This window comes from Anabas testudineus, chromosome 13 (assembly GCF_900324465.2).
Source record: "Anabas testudineus chromosome 13, fAnaTes1.2, whole genome shotgun sequence".
In the NCBI taxonomy this organism is placed as follows: domain Eukaryota; kingdom Metazoa; phylum Chordata; class Actinopteri; order Anabantiformes; family Anabantidae; genus Anabas; species Anabas testudineus.
In genome coordinates this window covers 22,315,562-22,334,825 of record NC_046622.1, presented here as the reverse complement: position 1 = coordinate 22,334,825, position 19,264 = coordinate 22,315,562, and the positions used below count along the sequence as shown (strand labels likewise).

At 41.4% G+C, this 19,264-nt stretch overlaps 1 protein-coding gene across 5 annotated transcripts; it reads right to left on the bottom strand.

The window, feature by feature from the left end:
• Nucleotides 1-949: 949 nt before the first annotated feature.
• On the bottom strand, nt 950-18,575 carry LOC113168150 (protein KIAA0100). 5 transcript variants are annotated; one of them, XM_026369163.2, is made up of 40 exons: nt 18,422-18,575; nt 17,717-17,853; nt 17,437-17,563; nt 17,239-17,288; nt 17,013-17,154; nt 16,816-16,934; nt 16,670-16,730; nt 16,385-16,574; nt 15,013-15,136; nt 14,783-14,907; nt 14,616-14,683; nt 14,390-14,526; nt 13,974-14,128; nt 13,355-13,548; nt 12,827-13,118; nt 11,597-11,802; nt 10,464-11,505; nt 10,178-10,369; nt 9,561-9,763; nt 9,150-9,268; nt 8,842-9,065; nt 8,439-8,629; nt 8,145-8,244; nt 7,831-8,030; nt 7,447-7,744; nt 7,182-7,339; nt 6,846-7,052; nt 6,435-6,534; nt 6,059-6,241; nt 5,752-5,873; nt 5,504-5,659; nt 5,296-5,417; nt 5,028-5,208; nt 4,781-4,867; nt 3,879-3,989; nt 3,605-3,740; nt 3,224-3,348; nt 2,742-2,843; nt 2,317-2,451; nt 950-2,165 (listed from the first exon to the last, which is right to left on the bottom strand). In XM_026369163.2, exons 2-40 carry the CDS (start codon nt 17,782-17,784, stop codon nt 1,980-1,982), a joined length of 6,738 nt encoding a protein of 2,245 aa, XP_026224948.1. In that variant the 5' UTR covers nt 17,785-17,853; nt 18,422-18,575; the 3' UTR covers nt 950-1,979. The 5 variants fall into 5 exon arrangements, with proteins under 5 accessions (XP_026224948.1, XP_026224943.1, XP_026224967.1 ...); XM_026369158.2 differs by having other exon boundaries at nt 17,717-17,850; nt 18,422-18,562; XM_026369182.2 differs by having other exon boundaries at nt 13,974-14,092; nt 17,717-17,850; nt 18,422-18,561.
• Between the last annotated feature and the right edge of the window lie 689 nt (nt 18,576-19,264).

The following is a 19,264-nucleotide window of genomic DNA, read 5'->3' as shown; positions in this document are numbered from 1 at the left end:
AAACAATACTGAATCACAATATCTAAAGACAACAGCTAGAGAAAGAGAGAATAATGGTGTTTGTTCATTATTAATCCTAAAGTTTAGTGTGAATGTCTGTTGGGAGTCAAACTAGCACGAGGCTTGAAATCACTCCACTCCACTCTACCCTGCCCTTACTAAGTTCACAGTCCACCGAAACCAAACCAAATAAATCATTCATTTACTATGATACATGACAAAAACAAGAGGTAAATCATCATCTTGGAGAAATGGGGAAATGTTTGGTGCTTTTACTTGAAACGTGCAACTTTACAGTAAATATAAGAGCAGTAAAGTAAGCAATCTACCAGGTGCTGTGTCCACACTGAGAACTGGACATTGTCATGTACCTGGATGATGATGTCTTCCACCTTTGCCTGCTCCGGCGCTCCACGCTTCAGGATCTCTGACTTTGGTAAAAACTACACAGCAATAAAATGGATTCAGTAACACAAACAGCAACATTTTGAGGATTTAGTAGACATTGCATTACTATTTATGACATCCATGAACTACAGCTTATACCACTAAATGAGCACTATATGGCCACTTTATAGCCACTATCGTGCCCCTGCACTTTATGTAGGTTTGCTCCATCACACCCACACATGGTTTCTATCGTGACACCCCTGAAGTCTCCTTCACTAACCTTACTGCTCTTACTGACGTCGCTGCCCATCATCGCATCCTCTGTGATAAACTAAAAGCGTTTCTCTCTCTTTTCTCAAACACTTACAATCCGTGTAAACGCAGCTAATTCTGCTCTTGCTGACACTGTCACGTCACTTTGTTTTTGCAGAAACGGACAGTCCTACATTAACCTGCAGGGCGAGGAGCGCTGATTCCGCTCTATTTCAAGCTGTCACACGAACGATCAACCATCCCTCTGTTCGGCCATGTAATGCAAATCCAAACACGAAGGCACCACTAAGAGACTACAACACTTTTATTGACAGATAAACAATAAGCCACAAAGATAATAGAAACGTGAATACATCTGCTTTTGTGATATGATCTGTTCCATTGAAATGTTCAGGCTGATTTATTTTTCTTCTTCTTAATAGAAATGTGACTGAAATAAGACGTTTGATCAGCATTTTAACAGAAAAACTGTGGTTACAAAAATATCAAAATACTTTGCATAAAAAGTGCATTAGTGTTAAAATTATGACATACATACACTTGAATACCATCGAACCAAGTGCCACATTATACAACACCTTTAAATGTTTTGCTGCTCTTGACACTGCACTGAGGTGAGGTACGGTTAAACAGCTAGCTGGGGGATGCAGACCAGTATTTGCAGGTAGAATATAAAATACTATCTTTACGGGGAACAGGCTTTCCTGTCTGTGACAGTCATACAGCCAGTTTCTATCAGCTTTAATTCATAAAACATACAGATATATTTATTTATGGCATTTCAAAATATTTTCTTTTCCCAGCTGACGGCATTGAAGGTGCTTTGAATGGAGTCATTCTAGCAGACTTACAGTATGTTCCTGAGCCAGCAGGAAAAGGTGCTCTCGGTCTGCATTGACAGAAGCAGAGGAAACAGTAACAGTGAAACAGTGCTAGCTACGTACTGTAAAACTTCCTTGCTACATCCAATGCAGCCTAAGTGGTCACTATTTTCAAAGTTGCAGTGTGAAATTTCAAATGGCACACAAGGAAAGAAGAGAATATGTATTTGGTCGTCCTGGTGATCCTGAAGCGGTTTTAGTTTTTAGGACCTTCAGGAATCAAAAACAAAAACTCCAAAATGTTTAAATTCAGCAGGCTCTTATGATACAGTCCTCTACTCCCAAATATCTGAAATGCTCAACCATCTCTTGAAGTCTGACTGATAATCGGATCCCTTATTCAATTATTCCCTGATCCCTGTAATGAATGAGTGTTTCAGCTGCTGCAGTGGAACATCGGTCAACTGAGGGTCACTCTGAACGCGTCTTTGAATTTCACTTGCGCCGACTGAAGATGCTCTTCTTGCTGGAGGTCTTGTCTGCGGTACTGAGGCCAATGAGGAGCCGTGCCTTCTCGTCTTCCTCCTGCTGCTGTAGGTTGTTGTCCGACTTTCCCTCAGAGACCTTCCCCCGCAGATCTGAGCCCGAAGCTGGTTTCAGACGCAGCTTCTCTTTGATCATCTGCACAAGAAGCACAAGAACTTTTTAATGTGTTTCCTGCTCAAGGTCTGTGATGAAGGAAACTTTAAAAGGCAAAAAAAAGGGCACAATGCTGTTAAGTAGTATTGACCAGTCTACAGTATCCAAGTGTTTGGAGTCAAATGTTGTGTACCTGTGCTACAAGTGCTTTCCGACTGTCCCTTTTCACAGCCATGGCAAAGTCGAGCCAAGTCCAGGTATTGTTATGGTACTCCAAACAAGGCAGAACCAGGTTCAAGTCCTTCCAGTCAACACTGCTTTTTTCTCCCTGAGGAACATGGATGTTGTACAATAAAACATAAGATAGAAGAAACATCTGACTTAAAAAAGAAAAGTGTTTTTGTAAGTTCAAATCACATGTCTCCCTGCAACAGCATACTGCAACACTGACATACAGTGCTATCTTGTATGTTGATACAACAAACAGTATTTATGTGCCCTGCAATCCAGCATTTAGAGATGCCATAAGTTTCATGATTAACGTGAGCTGCTCTGGTTCTTTCTATACAAGCTCATATCCATCATGCTGCGTCCGTACAGCAGACGCACAGAACTCACCTTATAGCTGACACACAGGGGGACTTGGGGAATCTTGATGTAGATGAAGGAGTTGTTCATAGCAGCTCGTTCCTTCATTTTATCAATGTCATCGACAGGGTGCTGATGGGAGGAAATTATGATAGATTGTTTACAGTATGTATGATATATTTTAAGTCTGTATTCTAAATTTAGTAATGGTATGTGGGAAACCCTTCAGAATGAATCCACTATGTACTTAAACTTATACTTAATTTGAACTTGGGCAACCACAGTGAGGCTTTCAGCTATGTCCAAACTTCAAATTTCACTTAACCTATTATGACTTACTTTTAGAGCTTTTTGTTAAATGTAACTTTAATCATAGAGGAACTTTATTTGACCTTTATTCTCTATGATTCTGCTACTAAAAAACATAAATAATGTTTCAAACAGCTTTCTCATAGATTTTCTGTTAATATTTTGTCAATCTGAGCACAGTCAATCTAGAAAAATATGAATACCTCTGGAGGTTTCCTGAATGACCTCCTGACCCCAGCAGTACGGTTCAGTCCCTGGGTGACAGCTTTGCTGGGACCCAAAGCACCCAAGCTGTCCTCTGTTGACTGCCGAGGTTTCACAGGGATACCTGTGACAAAGACCACATCAGTGTCAGCACTGTGGCCCCTGGGCGACTCTAAACCCTACACCTTATACTCCCACTGATTCGCTCTCCCACACAGGCAGAGACACACACACAGACACAAACAGGCCTTAAGGTCAGATCCAAAATGATAGAGCCTTTTAGCTCAGCTCAGAGGGATGAGATAACACAGTAACGGACACACAAAGATTGTGCTTCTCATCTTGCTGCTGTCCTATTTCTACAGTCGGCAACAGCATACCAGTGGTAACCAATCTGAATTTGTCCTCTTCATCAGCGACTTCCTCCTCCTCAACGTTTCTCCCTGGGAAGAAAAATCCCATCATTCGTTTGAAGAACTGGTACATCAGCTGGATGGTGAGAGGCACCACGTTCACCTGATGATGGAAGAGATGATGAGAGAGTCAGACCGCTGCAGCTCTTATCTGTCTATGTAGTTAAATCCAGGCGGTGACTTTTTTAAATTTTTTTTTTCGGAGGAGCAGTGTATTGTATGTGTCAAAGTGGCTTCTCACCTCAAAGTGTTCCTTCACAGATATTCCTCCCACAGGAGGGCGCACTTTACTGAAGATACGCAAAGCAAACTGGCGTCCTGACTGGCAGGCACTCTGAGGACGAAGTACGACCTAGAAAACAAATGTTTTCTTCAGCAACATCGCAGCAAAAGCTTTAAGATCTTTATGTCATTTTGAACATTTAAAACAGCACAAATAGGTAATGATATGAAAACAAAATGGACAATACTACAAGGTCTTAATGGGACCTTTCTGAACACACTTGAGCTTGCATGCAACACTGAAAATGAAACCACTAAGTTACTCAACAAGATGAAGTCAACACAAAATCACAATCTTGTCACTGTAGCGACAGTGTACATACCCTTACACGCTGCACAGAGGAAACCAGGCAGAAAGTCATAAATGTAAGTAAACACAGCATTTTAAACTGTATAATACACACCGAGTACACCTTTCTAATGCAATCCATTGCAACAGCTCAGCCATAAATTAATAAAAAAAAAAACAAAACAAAGATAATAATGTCCAGGAAGAATATTCGAAACATATATGAATAAAACCAGTTTAACTCAAATGCTAAATTATACAATCACTGATAAACACATACCTCTCTGACGATGTCAAACTGAACAATAATGTCTTTGTAAAGTTGAAATCTATGATTTTACTGTTGTAATGGAGTGCTATATTTACAGTTGTGCCCACAGAGTCTAGTTTTCATAGCATAGCTTTCAAAGAGATTGTTGTGGTGTAATTGCAATTGTAATAAAGGTTCAGAGAAAACATACTGACCGTGTTTTAATAAAGAAAACTACTTTGATCAGAGTAAAAGCACAAGTTTTTGTTCAACTAAAAGTAGCATCTAATTAGAACAATGTGAATGACTGGGAGAACTTTACCTTGTATGCTGCATTGGGCAGCAGGTTGTTCATCGTGAACCACCCTAGCTCCAAGAGATGCTCTGCTGTGTCGTCAGACTTGTTCAGCTGTGTTGACAAAACATACAGAAATCGGTCATCTACCATCCAGCAATTATTAAGAATAATACTGGTGTTCTCACTAAAAAGAAATGTTATCATACTAAGCAAAATGCAGTTTGTCTTATTGTCTAAATTCCAGTTTGTTGTAGCTGCTTGCTGTGCACACCTTACTGTACATGAATCTCTGCAGCTCCAGCTCAGCAATACCCAGCTGGCCGTCCTCTTCGGTCAGGCACCAGCGGGCCTGGGCAAAGTAGATTTCTGTTCTCCTTACTACACTCACGTCTTCTGGGGGCTTGCGCAGCTCCAGTTTGTTTGCCCGCTGGAGCTGGAAGTCCTTAAAACACCTGGGAGAGAGAGAAATCATTATTTATTTATTTATTCATTTGCAATATTGTCACTGTGCTGAATGTGCATATGGGCTGATGTGAGACCTGATGAGAATGTTGAGCTCTTCGCTCTTCATCTGCATGTCATTCTTCTCCTGGTTTAGCTGGTTCTGTAGTCTTGTGTTGATCTCTGTCAAGTCATCACTGTTCAGCTCCTCGTGTTGTGCCTGGAGAATGATAAAGTATGTTTAATGAAGTAAATACCAGTCAAAGTGCACGGTTTACAAGTTGTATAAACCATTGTGTGACTCACCCTGATGTTGGAGTAAATCTGTTTCTCAAGGCGTCTAATCTGAGCAAGGTGCTGCCTGACTGCCTCCTGAAGATGTAGGATACTGCTGCGCTGCTCCTCTGGGTTACTAGAAATTTCTAGCTGGAAACGTACTCTCTGCTTTTTCTCACTGTGCTCCTGGACATAACAAACAAGATAAAAAGCATGTGATAAGGACAGGGAAATCTTTATTACATTGGGGCAATTAGCCAACTGCTGCTCCAGCCTACCTTGCGTCGGGGCTCCACATGCAACAACAGATTATTAACAATGTCCAGGATCATAGCGTACTGAACAGGGTTAGTAGATATCTCAAGATCATGGTGAATGAGGGTGAAGGTATCCACAGCCCCTGCACAAATAGCAATTCAACAATGTTTAAAGCCCATGCACAGTCATTTAATGAAAATTATAATCATATTTCTCTCTTACATAGCCGCTTGTTCAAAGTCTTTCTGTAATGAAATAGTTTCACTCTTCTATAAAACTCCCTGTTCTATATCTTTAAAGGTTTAGTGTCTAGATAACCAGACATACCAGCCTGTTTTTTCAGCAGATCCTCTTTCTCGTGGTTATTCCTAAGCTCTGGCGGTTTGATCTGTGTGGCCAGCTCTGGATTAATGTCATGACTGTAGCTGATGTAGTGCATCCGGCAGCTGCAGCGTGAGATGATGCGCTGAACTTGCTGTGCCTCGTTCACCTGGGCAGGCTGGTTCCAGTCTGCAGTTATTTTAAAAAAAAAAAGTGTTGATAAATAACATACGTGTAAATATGGCAAGATAGTTTGAGGCACACAAGTCATCTGATGATGCTGTTTTGTACTCAGTATCAGTACCTCTACTACAGAAGTAGAGGCAGTGTTCTTTGGGGCAAGAAAAACTGTGGGCTTGGGGCAAGTTGTGTCATATGTTACCTGTAGTGGTGCTAACCATTCCTCCCACAGCCTGGCCACTCTCCATCAGCTCCAGCACAGAGTCTATGTTACGCTGCCTGTGTTCCTCTATGTTTTTCACCTGAACATGACAGATTACAAGCAGAAGCAAATGTAAGCAAGTAGAGAAATCTTATTAAGACTTGGTTATGTTATTCTACAATTGTAGTGTGCTTCTTGATACTGTTGGTATTAAACACCACTCAGTATTTGCACCCTTTAAATATTTGAAACCAATGATCGGAATTCAGTTTAGGACTGAAGGAAGTGAAATAAAACTGATAATTAAGAATAAGAAAAACAAGCTGCACATAAAAGTATTGTAATATGTAATATTTCCCCACACTGTGCCTCATCCCTAATAAAACTGCCAGGTCTCAAAGTTGTACCCACCTCCAGCCACAGCTGCCTGTCCTCTTGTTCAGATGGGTTTGGTTCCATGGTGGCAAAGTACTGCATGCCATCCAACAGACAGGTCCAGGTAGTTTTCTGCTTCAGGGTGTCGTTGTACCAGGCTGGGTGGTGCTCACACTGCAGCAGCTGAGCCTTTGCTGCAGACACCAACACGCAGCCTGCTGTCTCTGTGCCGCGCAGCATCATCTGGGTAAAGCAAAATACAGTAGGATCAAATTATTGGGCCACTCAAAAAAATTTAACTGCACTTTTTAACCAGGTTTGGGATTTAAAAAAAAAGTCTATAAAACAATATCTGATTTCACTGTACACTACCTGACAGTTGACCAACTCGATAAACCAGTTGCGATTATAGACATCATCTGTCTGACAGGCTGCGATGCCACACAGCTGGTCGCTGACGCCTGAGTCCTCTTCTGAAAACACTACAAACTTGTCTGTTTCCTCAATTAGTTTTTGCAGCATTGATGTTCCTGCAGAGTGAAGTGGGGACAATTTTAAAAAGGAAAAAGAAGCGTGGATCTTGTAAGAGTCAGCTGTTCTTTTTTTTTCCCCCCCCATAGTTGAGCAAATTCCTCACCTTCATTTTGACTCTTCTCTGCTCGACTGACAGTGGGCACAACAGGTATGGTAGGGGCTGTAGCGGGAGCGTAGTTGGACGGAGAGCGTTTGAGCTTCTTGGCCTGCAGCTGTGTGTCAATCTTCAGACCCTTCAAAGCTTCGGTGGAGAGGTTTCTCTTCAGTACAGATGCCTTTTTGTAACCATCGTACAGCCCAAAGGCTATATTCCTGTTAGTGGTGGTCCAGGAAGCACGCAGGTCCACCAGGTGCAGTTTGTGAGTGTAAGAGGCATTAGTCTCATCCTTTAGGTTTACCTCCTGTCAAAAAGATTTACAGGAATCAAATTGCTGAAGGATAAAAGATTATGAATTCATCAAGAGTGGAGGACAGACTGGGCTTGTACCTCCTCCATGCGGTTGCTCTGGCGCTGGTAGCTCAGTGAAGATAGGCTGAGCAGGTGAGTCTTCTTCACCTGAGCATTGATCTGGTGGTCAGCTGTCTCATCCCAGGTGGAGGCCATTAGGTGAACAGTCACCTGAGACAGCTCACTAACCATCTGAGTCACATTCCATTCAGAGATCAGTCTCCGCATCACAGTACCAGCTGAAAGACCATATTTCCAAACAGACACGCATCCACATTAAAAATATACAAACTACTTTGTGCTTTGTTGAAGTCATTTGTACTGAGTGATTTTTTTCTTGATAATGTCTTTACCCTGTGGAATAAGTCTCTGAGTCCCTCGAGTGAAGACATGACCTTTGTTGCACTCAACTTGGATACCTCTCTGCTGGGCAAAGGAGGCCCAGTAATGCACCTGAAAGAAACATACAAATGTTCACAAATGGCAGATAAAGAAATAACTGGAAACACTTAAGAAATTATCAATCAGCATTCAAGGTGCACACTCTCCTGTGTAAGTGACAGAAAAAATAGATATTGTGGTAAAATGTGACATGTGACACATGTTTAGAGGAATTACTGCTGAAGGGGTAGCCTAAAAACTCTTACTTGTAGTTGTGGGAAGGCAGCTGTGTAGGACATCTGTTTATAGTGCTGACCCAGCTTCTTGCGAACTGGCCTGAGGCTGTGGAATAGCTTGCCTCTGCAGATTGGTCGAGATACACTCGTCCAGGTGTCCCAGAACTTCTGCATCCAGCGCAGGGTACTGCTGTAAAGCAGGATTCTAGGCTGGGACGGTTCTACAAAGAAAAAGACATTTTTACAGCAAAACGCACGTTCAGTATACAGGGTTTTAACATTTATATGAGGTTTCTGCAGATTTCAAGTTAAGTGTAAGACTTTTTAAGATCTTTGTTATATCATGTGGAATGGAAGTTAATACTTTTTCTGATGCTCATACTGGTCAAAGAATGATAAAACCAGTAAGGACAAAATGAGAAGTTGTACATACCACTGCTGCAATACTGGTTAAGGTCCATGGTGATGGAGAGGTTGAGGTTCTCAGAGCGAAAGGCTCTGTAGGAGTCATGAGGTTGTCCTGAGGTTACATCTGCAACATTCTCTGCACAGCAGAGCATTACAGCATGATGGTCATGGGGGTTGCCATGGCAAAGCCACTGGAGGTCAAGAGTCATGCACAGGTTGGGCAGGTGTAAAAAACAGATATCATCATACCTAGTACGGGGGAAAAAAAGAAATCAGTATAACAAATACAGTTACAGTTAACTAGTAATTTTTACTAACGATCCCTCCACTTACTTTGATGCTGTCCTAACATTTACATCCAAGTCTCCTTTAAAAACAAACTGCCCGGGGTTCCAGTGAAAATTCAGCTTATTCCACTCCCAGTGCATGTTTTCTGTAGTGTTGTAAGGGTCCTGTGAAAATACATACATAAAGCATTAACTTTAGAATAGCGTTTAGTCACACTTTGTTTAGCATGACTCAGCTCAGTTATACAGAGACTAAAACTGCTAAATATACAAAGATATTAACAAAAAAAAGAAAAGATATTCTGATCCTCCTCAAACACTAATATACCATACATATAATGTATGCTGGTTAGTGTAGTGGTAATGTGGAAGACTGGGGTTCAACCCTGCCTACTCTTGTAAGTCGTTTTGGATGAAAGCATCTGCTAAATGATTAAATGTAAATGTAAATGTTCACCTCTGTAGCTAGCTGATGAAGATTAGCTTGATCAATGTCCATGACCCAGCGCCCGTGCAGCAGAAGACGACTTTTGTCCCACCAGGCCAAAAGAGGGGAGGGATCAACTGTGGGTTTGGTCAGCAGGTCAACTGACTGCCCGATCAAAGTCCAGGCAGGGTCCCAACATGGCCCCCACACGATCGTGTAGAGTGAGATGTTGGCTGCAAAAAACACTTTGTTTGTGAGACATTTATTTTATACGTGACCTTCATATTACAGAACACCTTTTGTCCAGTTTGACAGTCTTCACTCTTACACAAATGTTGCCATGCAGTAAAGTTGGATTTTTACTCTAATCTGTGTTGATATGAATTTCATATATGACATTTTCCTCCTTAATATTGGACCAAACCATTTTCCTACTGTTCTTATCGTGTTGCATCAGGTATTTACAAGATCTCCCTTCTCCCTTCTCTACCTTTAGCCGATATCGTGGCAGTGGACCCTGCAAATTCAAAAGCTGTGACTAATGAATGAAGAGCTGAATATATCAAATGTAACTTTCAGCTGAACTAACCTCCTCCACTGTCCTAACAGGACATTGTGCTGGGTCAACAGCAGTGCCAGTAACTCACATTTGAAGTCGTAGTAGAACTTGAGTGGTGGCATATTCCTGTGGACTGTCACGTCTCCCCATGGTGGACCAAGTGGGACAATCTCCTTGCGACGAGCTCTCATCTGCCCATCTTGTTCTGTTCCAATCAGACGCCCGGACAGCTCCCAGTCCCGGATCTCAAACAGGTAGCGAGGGTAGTCTCGAATTCTCACTGGCAGAAGGAAGTGACAGTAAGAAGGTAAGTAATTTTTGTGTAGGGTGCGCTGAGTCTAAACTATAAAGACTAAACTTTCCAGTTTACTTACCCAAAAACGCAGCCAGTTTAAACTTGACTGCACGGCACCACTGGACCACCAGACTGAGTCCATCTCTGGGGAAGGGACTGATCCCGTCAATGTCCCTCAGCTGCTGTCTCACTCTCTCAGGTCCATGAAGAGACTGATCAGCCAGGGCTACTAGCTCCAAGTCTGACACAGTCCACGTCAGCAGAGACTTCCTCATAGGTGTGTTTGAATAGAGGCGACGTGAACGCTGGATGTAGATCTCTATATGTTTTTTTTCCAGTGAACTATACAGTTCTTCTATCTTTCGGGCAGGCAGGAGTTCTCCATGCTGCTTGCGCAGATCTGCCACCTTTTTATCCAGAAGCTGCAGACGCTTCGCACTTTCTTTACTCTCATCCTTCATCAGCTCGTAGTTGTCTCGTAGCTTGATTTCAAACATGTCGTCCAGAAAGACAAATGAGAACTGGCTGATTTTGAACACAAGGTCAGGAGGCAGACGTTGAGCTGCAGAAGCCTGGCTTGTGGAAAGATGTAGAGTCCTCAGCCACTTCTGCACACTGATGGCCATGTCGAAGGTGTTTGAGAAGTTGTATTGGTAAGGGAATTCGACTGCCAGGGAGGGGCAAGTGAGAACCCAGACACGGTTGTGAGGAGTGATGAGGAAGGGGAAAGTGTTTCTGTGCAGCTGCATCTCATTCAGATCTGTATGTGTCTCTACATCCAGACCTTTAAAGGTGACAATGTTGTTGCCATCAAAGTTAAAGATCAGAGAAGGGGAGCGTAAGTGCATGGAACTAGCATGCTTCGAGAGAGAGACGGCTTCTGCATGAACAAGGATATAGTTCTGCTCACTGACATGGGCTGTTAGACGAGTATGGCCGAGTTCAACCCGCACACACGTCCCCCTGCCCTGACCTGAAGCACTTTGACACTCTGCAGGTTTGACTCGGTGGTCGTCTCCACAAAGCATCCGCCAACAAGCCTGAGCTTCAGTCGTGTGCTGATACAAGACCATGTGATCTGGTGGCGCCCATTCAACAATAAGCTCCTCTTCACACTGAACCTGATGAAGACACAATAACAAAAACTATAAATATTCATGCAGAAAAGAAATTTCTAAGAAATAAATAAAAAATACATTAAGTTCTGATTACTTGTAAAGTGCAGGTGGTGACATGGTAGGAGAAGGCTATTGCGGTGAGTTTGAGCACAGGGTGAGGAGTTTGGGAAGCAGGGCAACATGTCTGCATGTTCTCCATTATAGTCTTGACCACAGACAAGCTGACGCCCTGTAGAGACACCCTGGAGCTTTCAGCAGAGCTTCGGACTCCCACAGTGTCCATCCGCAAAGACACGGCTCCTGAAGAGAACACAAACAAAATATGATCATCATAATGATGATGACTGACTTGTACATTTTGTGTCTGTTAAGAGTCTTTAGAAAGTAAAAAAAATAAAATAAATGTGCATTTTGTTAAAAAATAAGATTTTATTAGTTTTTCTTTTTGGATATAAAATGTATCTGATGTATGGCGGCATCTGAGGATATAATTAATAATTTATTTTTCTGCTGAGTACTTCCTCTATGGTTTAGACCAGTGCTTTTTGTGTACAAGACACCAAAAGGCAAGCCAAAATCTCAAGCCATTGATTCATGTTCCTGTAAAATAGGCTCTAACACACATGCTCCCTCCTCCTATTATGCTCTGTCCCTCCTCCTCTAAATTTGAACTCACAACAAATCCCCTCCTTTCCTCTCTTAAGGTGTTGCGTCGCACAGTAACCATTGCGACAGAATCGAATAAACTAATACAAAACAAATACAGTATGACTTATTTTTTTCCTGAACCTTTTTTTTTTTAAGAAGGGGAAATTCACAATAGCAGGGGACAGCTTTTACAAAAGCTGTAAGGAAATAGAGATGTTGTCTCAGTGATACCAGTCACACAGTGTGTAGGTAAGCTCCTTGGATGTTTTTTTTTTTTTCTTTTATTGACATTGTAAAATCAGTCATGGTCAATAACAGTAGGAGACATTACTTTCTACAAAGTAATGTCAATGTCACTTACAGTTACACTTAAGACAAAGAAAAAATTCTCACAAATGAGAAGCTGGATCTACACTTTTAGCATTTTTACTTGACTAAGTAAATGACTCAAGTGATTAAACAATTATAAAATAAAGGTATATTAAATTTCTGTAAACTAGATTTAGATTGGCAGTCAATGAAAAATGCTTATTTAAGAAAAAGTTCAATTCAATTGTATGAATTAGGTGGTCAAATTATAGCGTAAACCTATAAGTGTCCCACAAAGTGAAGTAGCCAAGAATAAAACAAAGAGAGTAGAGTGGCATACAAACCTTTTTCACTATTAAGTTCTTACCTGCCACGTTAGACAGTGTGAACACATCAACATCCTCCAGGAGACAGTCCAGTTTAAACAGCAGGTGTGACGTGGAAAAGGGCTGCACAGTCTCATCACTAGAGGGAGACACAGTGGCTGAGTCTGACAGCTGTGGCCCAGTGTGACAGGGAACACGGATGAGGGACAGTAGGCGAGACAGACACAGCGCACATGTCTCCGACAGTTCCACCTGAAGTCCTTTCAGACGGGACTCCACACTCAGACTCGGAGATTGGCTACTTGACTCTGTGAGGGGTCGATTGAAACTTCCCTGGAGCAGAGATTAAAAGTAAGAGAAAATTTACAAGGATCACAAGGATCAGTTGGAAAAAGGTGACAACATAAAAGAAGGAAAAGAAAAAGCTTTTTTGATAAGAAGTAGGAGATATCACCTACTTTGATATCACCATGGAGGCATTTTTAGTTATCATCTTTAAAGTGTAAAAATAAATCTAAAGAATAATTATCAAAATTAAAACACATTTCTAAATGTTATTTGTTTCCTACCTGAAGGCTAAGGGAGTCTAGAATTAGGGCTTCTCCCCACACATGTTTACCAGGAGGGTGGGGTGCTTGCTGGATATGTGAGCCCTGACCCACTCTCCACCAGAAGTTGTCCAGGGTCAGTGAGGCACGCTGGTGCATGTTCTGGGACTCTTGGCTCTCTTTGTCAACTTTAATGTCAAGAAGATGCTGCAGTTCTATAGATATGGAGAAGATGATATTAGAATATTGACATTTGCTGCAGTACACTTATACATCTGTGAAACATCAGCAGTGGTAAAATTAACATGGAGCACCTATGTGGACACTGTTAGAAAAGACCTTTTCTAATCTAGTTTGGTACGTTTGTAAAAGCTTGACCCGACAGTGTCCTGCAAAATAAAACCATAAAGATTTATCATGAGAAAATGTGTTGTTACAAATGTGTAGGACAGCAGATCATATAAAAACATAACATTAAATGCTATTATTTACCCTAGGGGGTTGAGGTTATACTGTAGAGAAAAATCTCTCCTAATAAAATGTTGTAATAGCATCATCTGAAATCCATCTGCCTATGCCTGTGAATATGTATATGTGCATACACATGTGCATCATGTGTACTGTGAAAGAACTGCAGTACCTGCGCTGGCAGACAGGAAGCCTAGAGCAAAAGGTGTGGTGTCTCCAAGCTGAACGGACACGTTAATGTTAGACACAGAGGAAGTGATCATCAGAGGAGCATCCAGGTGAGGGAGGCGCCTAGAGAAACGGAGGGTGGGCAAATAATCTAATGGACTACATAACACAATAAGGTAATGGAGAAACGATACAGAATGAATGATGCACAAACACAAAGACAAAGACAGCAAAAAGGTTCAGAATGATTATTTTCACCGCAGTGGGACATTGTAAGATAAGTGTTGACTTCTCAGACAGAAGCCGAATGCAATCACTTTTAGAGATAACAGAGAAAATAACTGGTTATAATCCTCCCCACACAAGAATTAAATGCATTACAGCAATCCAAAACCTAAAGGTTTTACTTTTGCTACTTGCCTTTTTCTGTGTGCTGCCTTCTTGTGAATTAGCTGTTCTAATGGAAATAGATTTAGCCAATGGGAGAATTCCTGGTGACGGTAGTGGATGATACAAGTGTTGACTGTAAATGACCCTGAGATGTCAATTGATGTAACCTAAATTTACAAAAACGTAACAAGTCAAAATTATGAATTATACATTCCAGACGTTTTGATGCAATAAGACCAATACGTAGTTTCCTTACTTGTAGGGCTGTCTTCAGAGTGTTCACACACAGGATTCTTTGCCTACTCTGAGAGAGGAGAAGTCCATCTGTCAAAAAAAGCAAACAAAAAACAAACATGTTATTCATAGCCTTTCCTTTCATCCAATTCTTTCTGCATTGCGTCTGGTGCCCAGCTGTCCACTAACCCTCTAGAAGGAGCTCAAGGCAGCTCTGAGGAAAGCTCAGCTCAGGAGTGAAGCTTTTAAGAGGAAGCTGTTCATCGTCACGTTCATAGCACATCTTTAAAGACTTCAAGGTCCAGTTCAGGTGTCTGTACAGACAGAAAAATAGAATCATAAAATGTCTGAGTTGATATGTAATTCAGTAGGGTATTAAACTGCAAGTCAGTAACTGCATGCAGCCTGTGGTGACTCACCTTTTCTGGCTGTGCATGGAGAGAGTTACATTTGTATTATCAAATTCCACATTGACCTTGTGGGGAATCAGCTGATGAAACTGTTCCACAGCCTCAGTCTGGATGAACTCTGTGCATTCATATCCTGAATGGAAACAGTATATAATATTAAATCACATTCTGTACTGTGTGTAGTATTATCAAAACTGGAATATCAGGTAAAGAAATGTACTAATATATTTATCATCTCCGGTCTACTCTATATACATTCATTTCACTGAACAGATGGTTTCAGTTGGTGCAACTGTGCCTTTAAACACAAAGCAAGCAAAGTTAACATCAACTTCAAATCTTAGGTTTCTGATTATCTAAAAATAGCTTCTGCATGGAAAAGTCAGAGTAAGCGTATGTGTCATTTTCTCTTTTTCCCCATGTGGTTGATAGTGTGTGTTTATATTTGTCAAACCTTGCAGCTTTTACCATGTCTGTCTCACATTGACACTCCACAGCAGTATTAGCAAAATGTTTTGCAGACTGATGAAACTATATTCAACTATTTGGAAAGAGCACACAGCACTACATCTGGCATAAAAAGGTCACTGCATATCATCATGAAAACATCATCCTAATCATAAAGTATGGTGGAGGAAACATCATGATTTGGGTCTGCTTTGCTGTATGAGGGAAAGATGAATTCCCAAGTCCATCAAAAAAGTCTTCAGGATAACGTGAAAATGTATGTACATCAGCTGAAACTCTGTAAAAGTTGGGTGATGCTACAGGACAATGACAAAAACACTGAAGTAAGTTCACAACAGAATGGCTTCGGAAAAACAAAATACACCTTTTGAAGTGGCCAAGTCAGAGCACAGACATCAACCCAATGGAGATGCTATAGAAAGACTTGAAGAGAGCCACAGACATGAGATGCCCAAAGAATATGACAGAGAAATTGTCTCCTGAACAACGTCTGATCCAACCCACAGGAAGCTCCTGGGTGAAGTTATTGCTGCCAAGGAGGGGCTAACCAGTTATTAATTCTATTCTTATACGCTCTATGAAGTGGCTTATTGTATTGAAAATATAACCGATATGGATAAACCTGCAGATCTTTTTACATATGCAAAACCGTGAGTGTCATCATGGTTATTCTGAGTGTGTCAAAATAACCTGTGGGATAGTGTTCAGACTGTATATGGTAATTAGATTAAAAACTTAGCATAAATAGCATAAGCATAAATACCCAAATTCAGGATTAAGAGAAAAAGGATAAGCAAATGCAACTAATAAAATATTAGAAATTAAGAACATAAACATCCTATGACTAATTATTGTCATTTGTACTTTTTGTTAATTCATTATAATAACCAAGTTAACATTTTTGAGATTCTACCTTGCACTTGCTCAGTTTGTCCTTCGCAAATGCTCTTTGCTGGAGACGCAGACAACAGGAGGAAGAGTCCTTCATGCAGCTCTGCTATAAGTGTCCTCACGCTCAGGGACAGACAACCTGGCTTCATATCTGGTAGGCTCACCTCTCCAGACAGCAGCAGGCTCAGGGCCACTTCAGCCAGACATATATCCTGCAATAGAGAGAACATTAGCTAGAAAAACACAAAGTGAACAACAAAATTTCAGTGATACAACAACAAATAACAATAGCAACAACAGAACTTACCAACTGACTGCTTTTAAGCACTTTACTGCTTAACTGTCCAACTGAGAAGTCCCACACCAACCTACAAAAAAAGTTTAAAAAGTCTGAATGGTTCAGTCAGATCAGTAATAAACAAAAACAACAAACAGACAAAATGATGTAGTTACCTTTTACTCTGGTGGTCAAGTAACAAGGTGATGCCTGCAATAGTCATGTGCCATAGAGACTCTGACAGGGCTAGGTTTAGCACCATCACGTTGATTGAGCTTACGTGGAACGACAGCAGCTAACAACATAAGACGGAAAATTAGATACTCTATTGAAAACCCTCTGCTAGAGACTAACCAACAGTAAAGCTCCATACTTGCGACAGGAAGCGTAGAGTTGTGGGGCTGACTGAAATCCTCCCTGGCTTGTTTCCATGGTTCATCTTCACCAAAGGCCTCAGTGGTGCATGCAAGTCAAACCTAACTCTTGTTTCACCCACACATAATGCAAGATATCGCCTGAAACGTGAACACAAATTTAACCGTCTTGAATGAAGATTTTTATTTGAAATAATCCTATTGACAATAAGTGTGACAACTTACGGCAAATCCTGGTTTAGAAGTTTACTTGAAATCCATATTCTGTCGATTTCCTATGACAAAGACGGTTACTGTTAATGAATAGTAAGTGTAAAAACTTGTCCTTGATATATTATGGGACAGTGGAAAAAGTAAGCAACATGGGTGTGAGTGCATTGCTTGAACCGACTAATTAAATGTCATGTCAACACACTGTCATACCAGAGTATGCTGGGGGTGAAACTGGATACTAACTCCTTGGACAGAAAACAGCCCTACTGATTTGATCTTCAGATCAGCATTTAGGACAGTCTGAAAGAATCGCACAGCTAGGGTGCATATGAGCCACCTAGAACAACAAGACAACAGAAGAAATCTTAGATCTTCTACTGTATATAACCGTTTCTGAAATAAAGACAATCCTAGATAAGACACAAATAAGCCGGGGACCAAAGATCTTGCAAGCAGCACATTCACGGATAGTGTAACCCACAGTTCTTACCTAAAAACGATACATAACGACACGACCCCAAGCAGAAGTAGAAGGAAGAATATCAGCAAGAGAGACATTGTGTCCCAAGTTGTTCACACCCAAATCTTGGACATGGGTCTAGTTGCTCCTCTATCTGCTACCAGCTGCTGTCAAAGAGGAAGAGATGTTAATAGTAAACGTTTCTTCACATTACCACTGTGGCTAGGTGTGACTGTCAGGCTCCCTTACAAACAATAATCAATAAGTTGTCCATGAGGGCAACTTATTGATTATTGTTTGGATAGTGCAGGGGAATCGTTACTTGTGTTAGTTTCAGCTAAAGGTAACAGCTAGCCTCGCAGTGCTAACATTGTTCATTAACTAACCCGAAATGCAGAGTAGTTACAAACGGAACATAAAGTAGCACATAGCTCAACTTTATCACTCAACCGTGTGGAGCCTTTACCTCACTCTTAACTCGCCACCGGTGCCAAACAGCGACTCGTTTGCAGCGAGTAGCGGCGTTAGCAAACGACCCCAACATGAAATAGTTAAAGAGATTTGCCGCCGCGTCATCCAAAAAGCAGCAGCAAATATGTGCTAGCATTGTAGCATGCTAACGCCACGGCTAACTTAGCGACACTACTACACAACTTAGCATTCTCTCGTCATTAACGTTGGCTAGTGTACGGTTTTCAGCTTCCGCAGCTCTAGTTAAATGTCAGTCTCACTTACCCAGACATGGCTAAAGCATTGGGTTTTTTGCTACACGGCATAATCCTGCAAAGAGCGTTTTCATCTGCCAGTCGACTCTCCTGGGAGTTGGACAGCTGCAGCCTGCTCTGCTGGCAGCTCGTCTGTCTTGGATCCGAGAGCTGCGACTCATGACTGAGGAGCTGGAGCTCCGCCAAACGTGCTGCCGAACAGAGATTAATTTTTAACTAAGCTTTTACAGGATGTATTGTTTAGGGCAGAGGTAAAGGACAAAAGAATAAGTGAAGAGCCGAGTTTTTATGTCAACCAGATGAGTGACTGTTGTGCATGTAAAGGAGTAAATTCAGTGCAACTCAGATATATACTCAAGTATGCATGCTGTTAAATAAAATGATGTGTACAAAGACTGATCTCTCACATGATGTAGTATTTTACAGCAGGCAGTGCAAAAGGTTGGAATTTGTTTTGTAACAGGCAAAATCTGTGATTTATAAAGTCTTTCATTATGTTTCCTACTATCACCAGGCCCCCAGATCCCTTAACACTCAAGACACAGACCGCTACATGGAACTGAGATTTGGTCGTTTTAGTGTCTATACATTTATTGAATTAATATACAACTATAGTGCTTGAATTGTCTAAATTTACATTTAGTCATTTTGCAGACAAGGTGCAAACTGACTTTCTAGTGAGACACACACTACACAGTTTGGGGTTTAGTCTCACCCTACCTACCCTTGACCTCCACATGTAGACTGCAGGAGCTGGGGGTCTAACCGCAGACTCTGCAATTGGCGAACATTACTCTGCATCTCTTGATCCATAGCAGGCCCACTAAATATCAATACCAACCGACACTCAGAA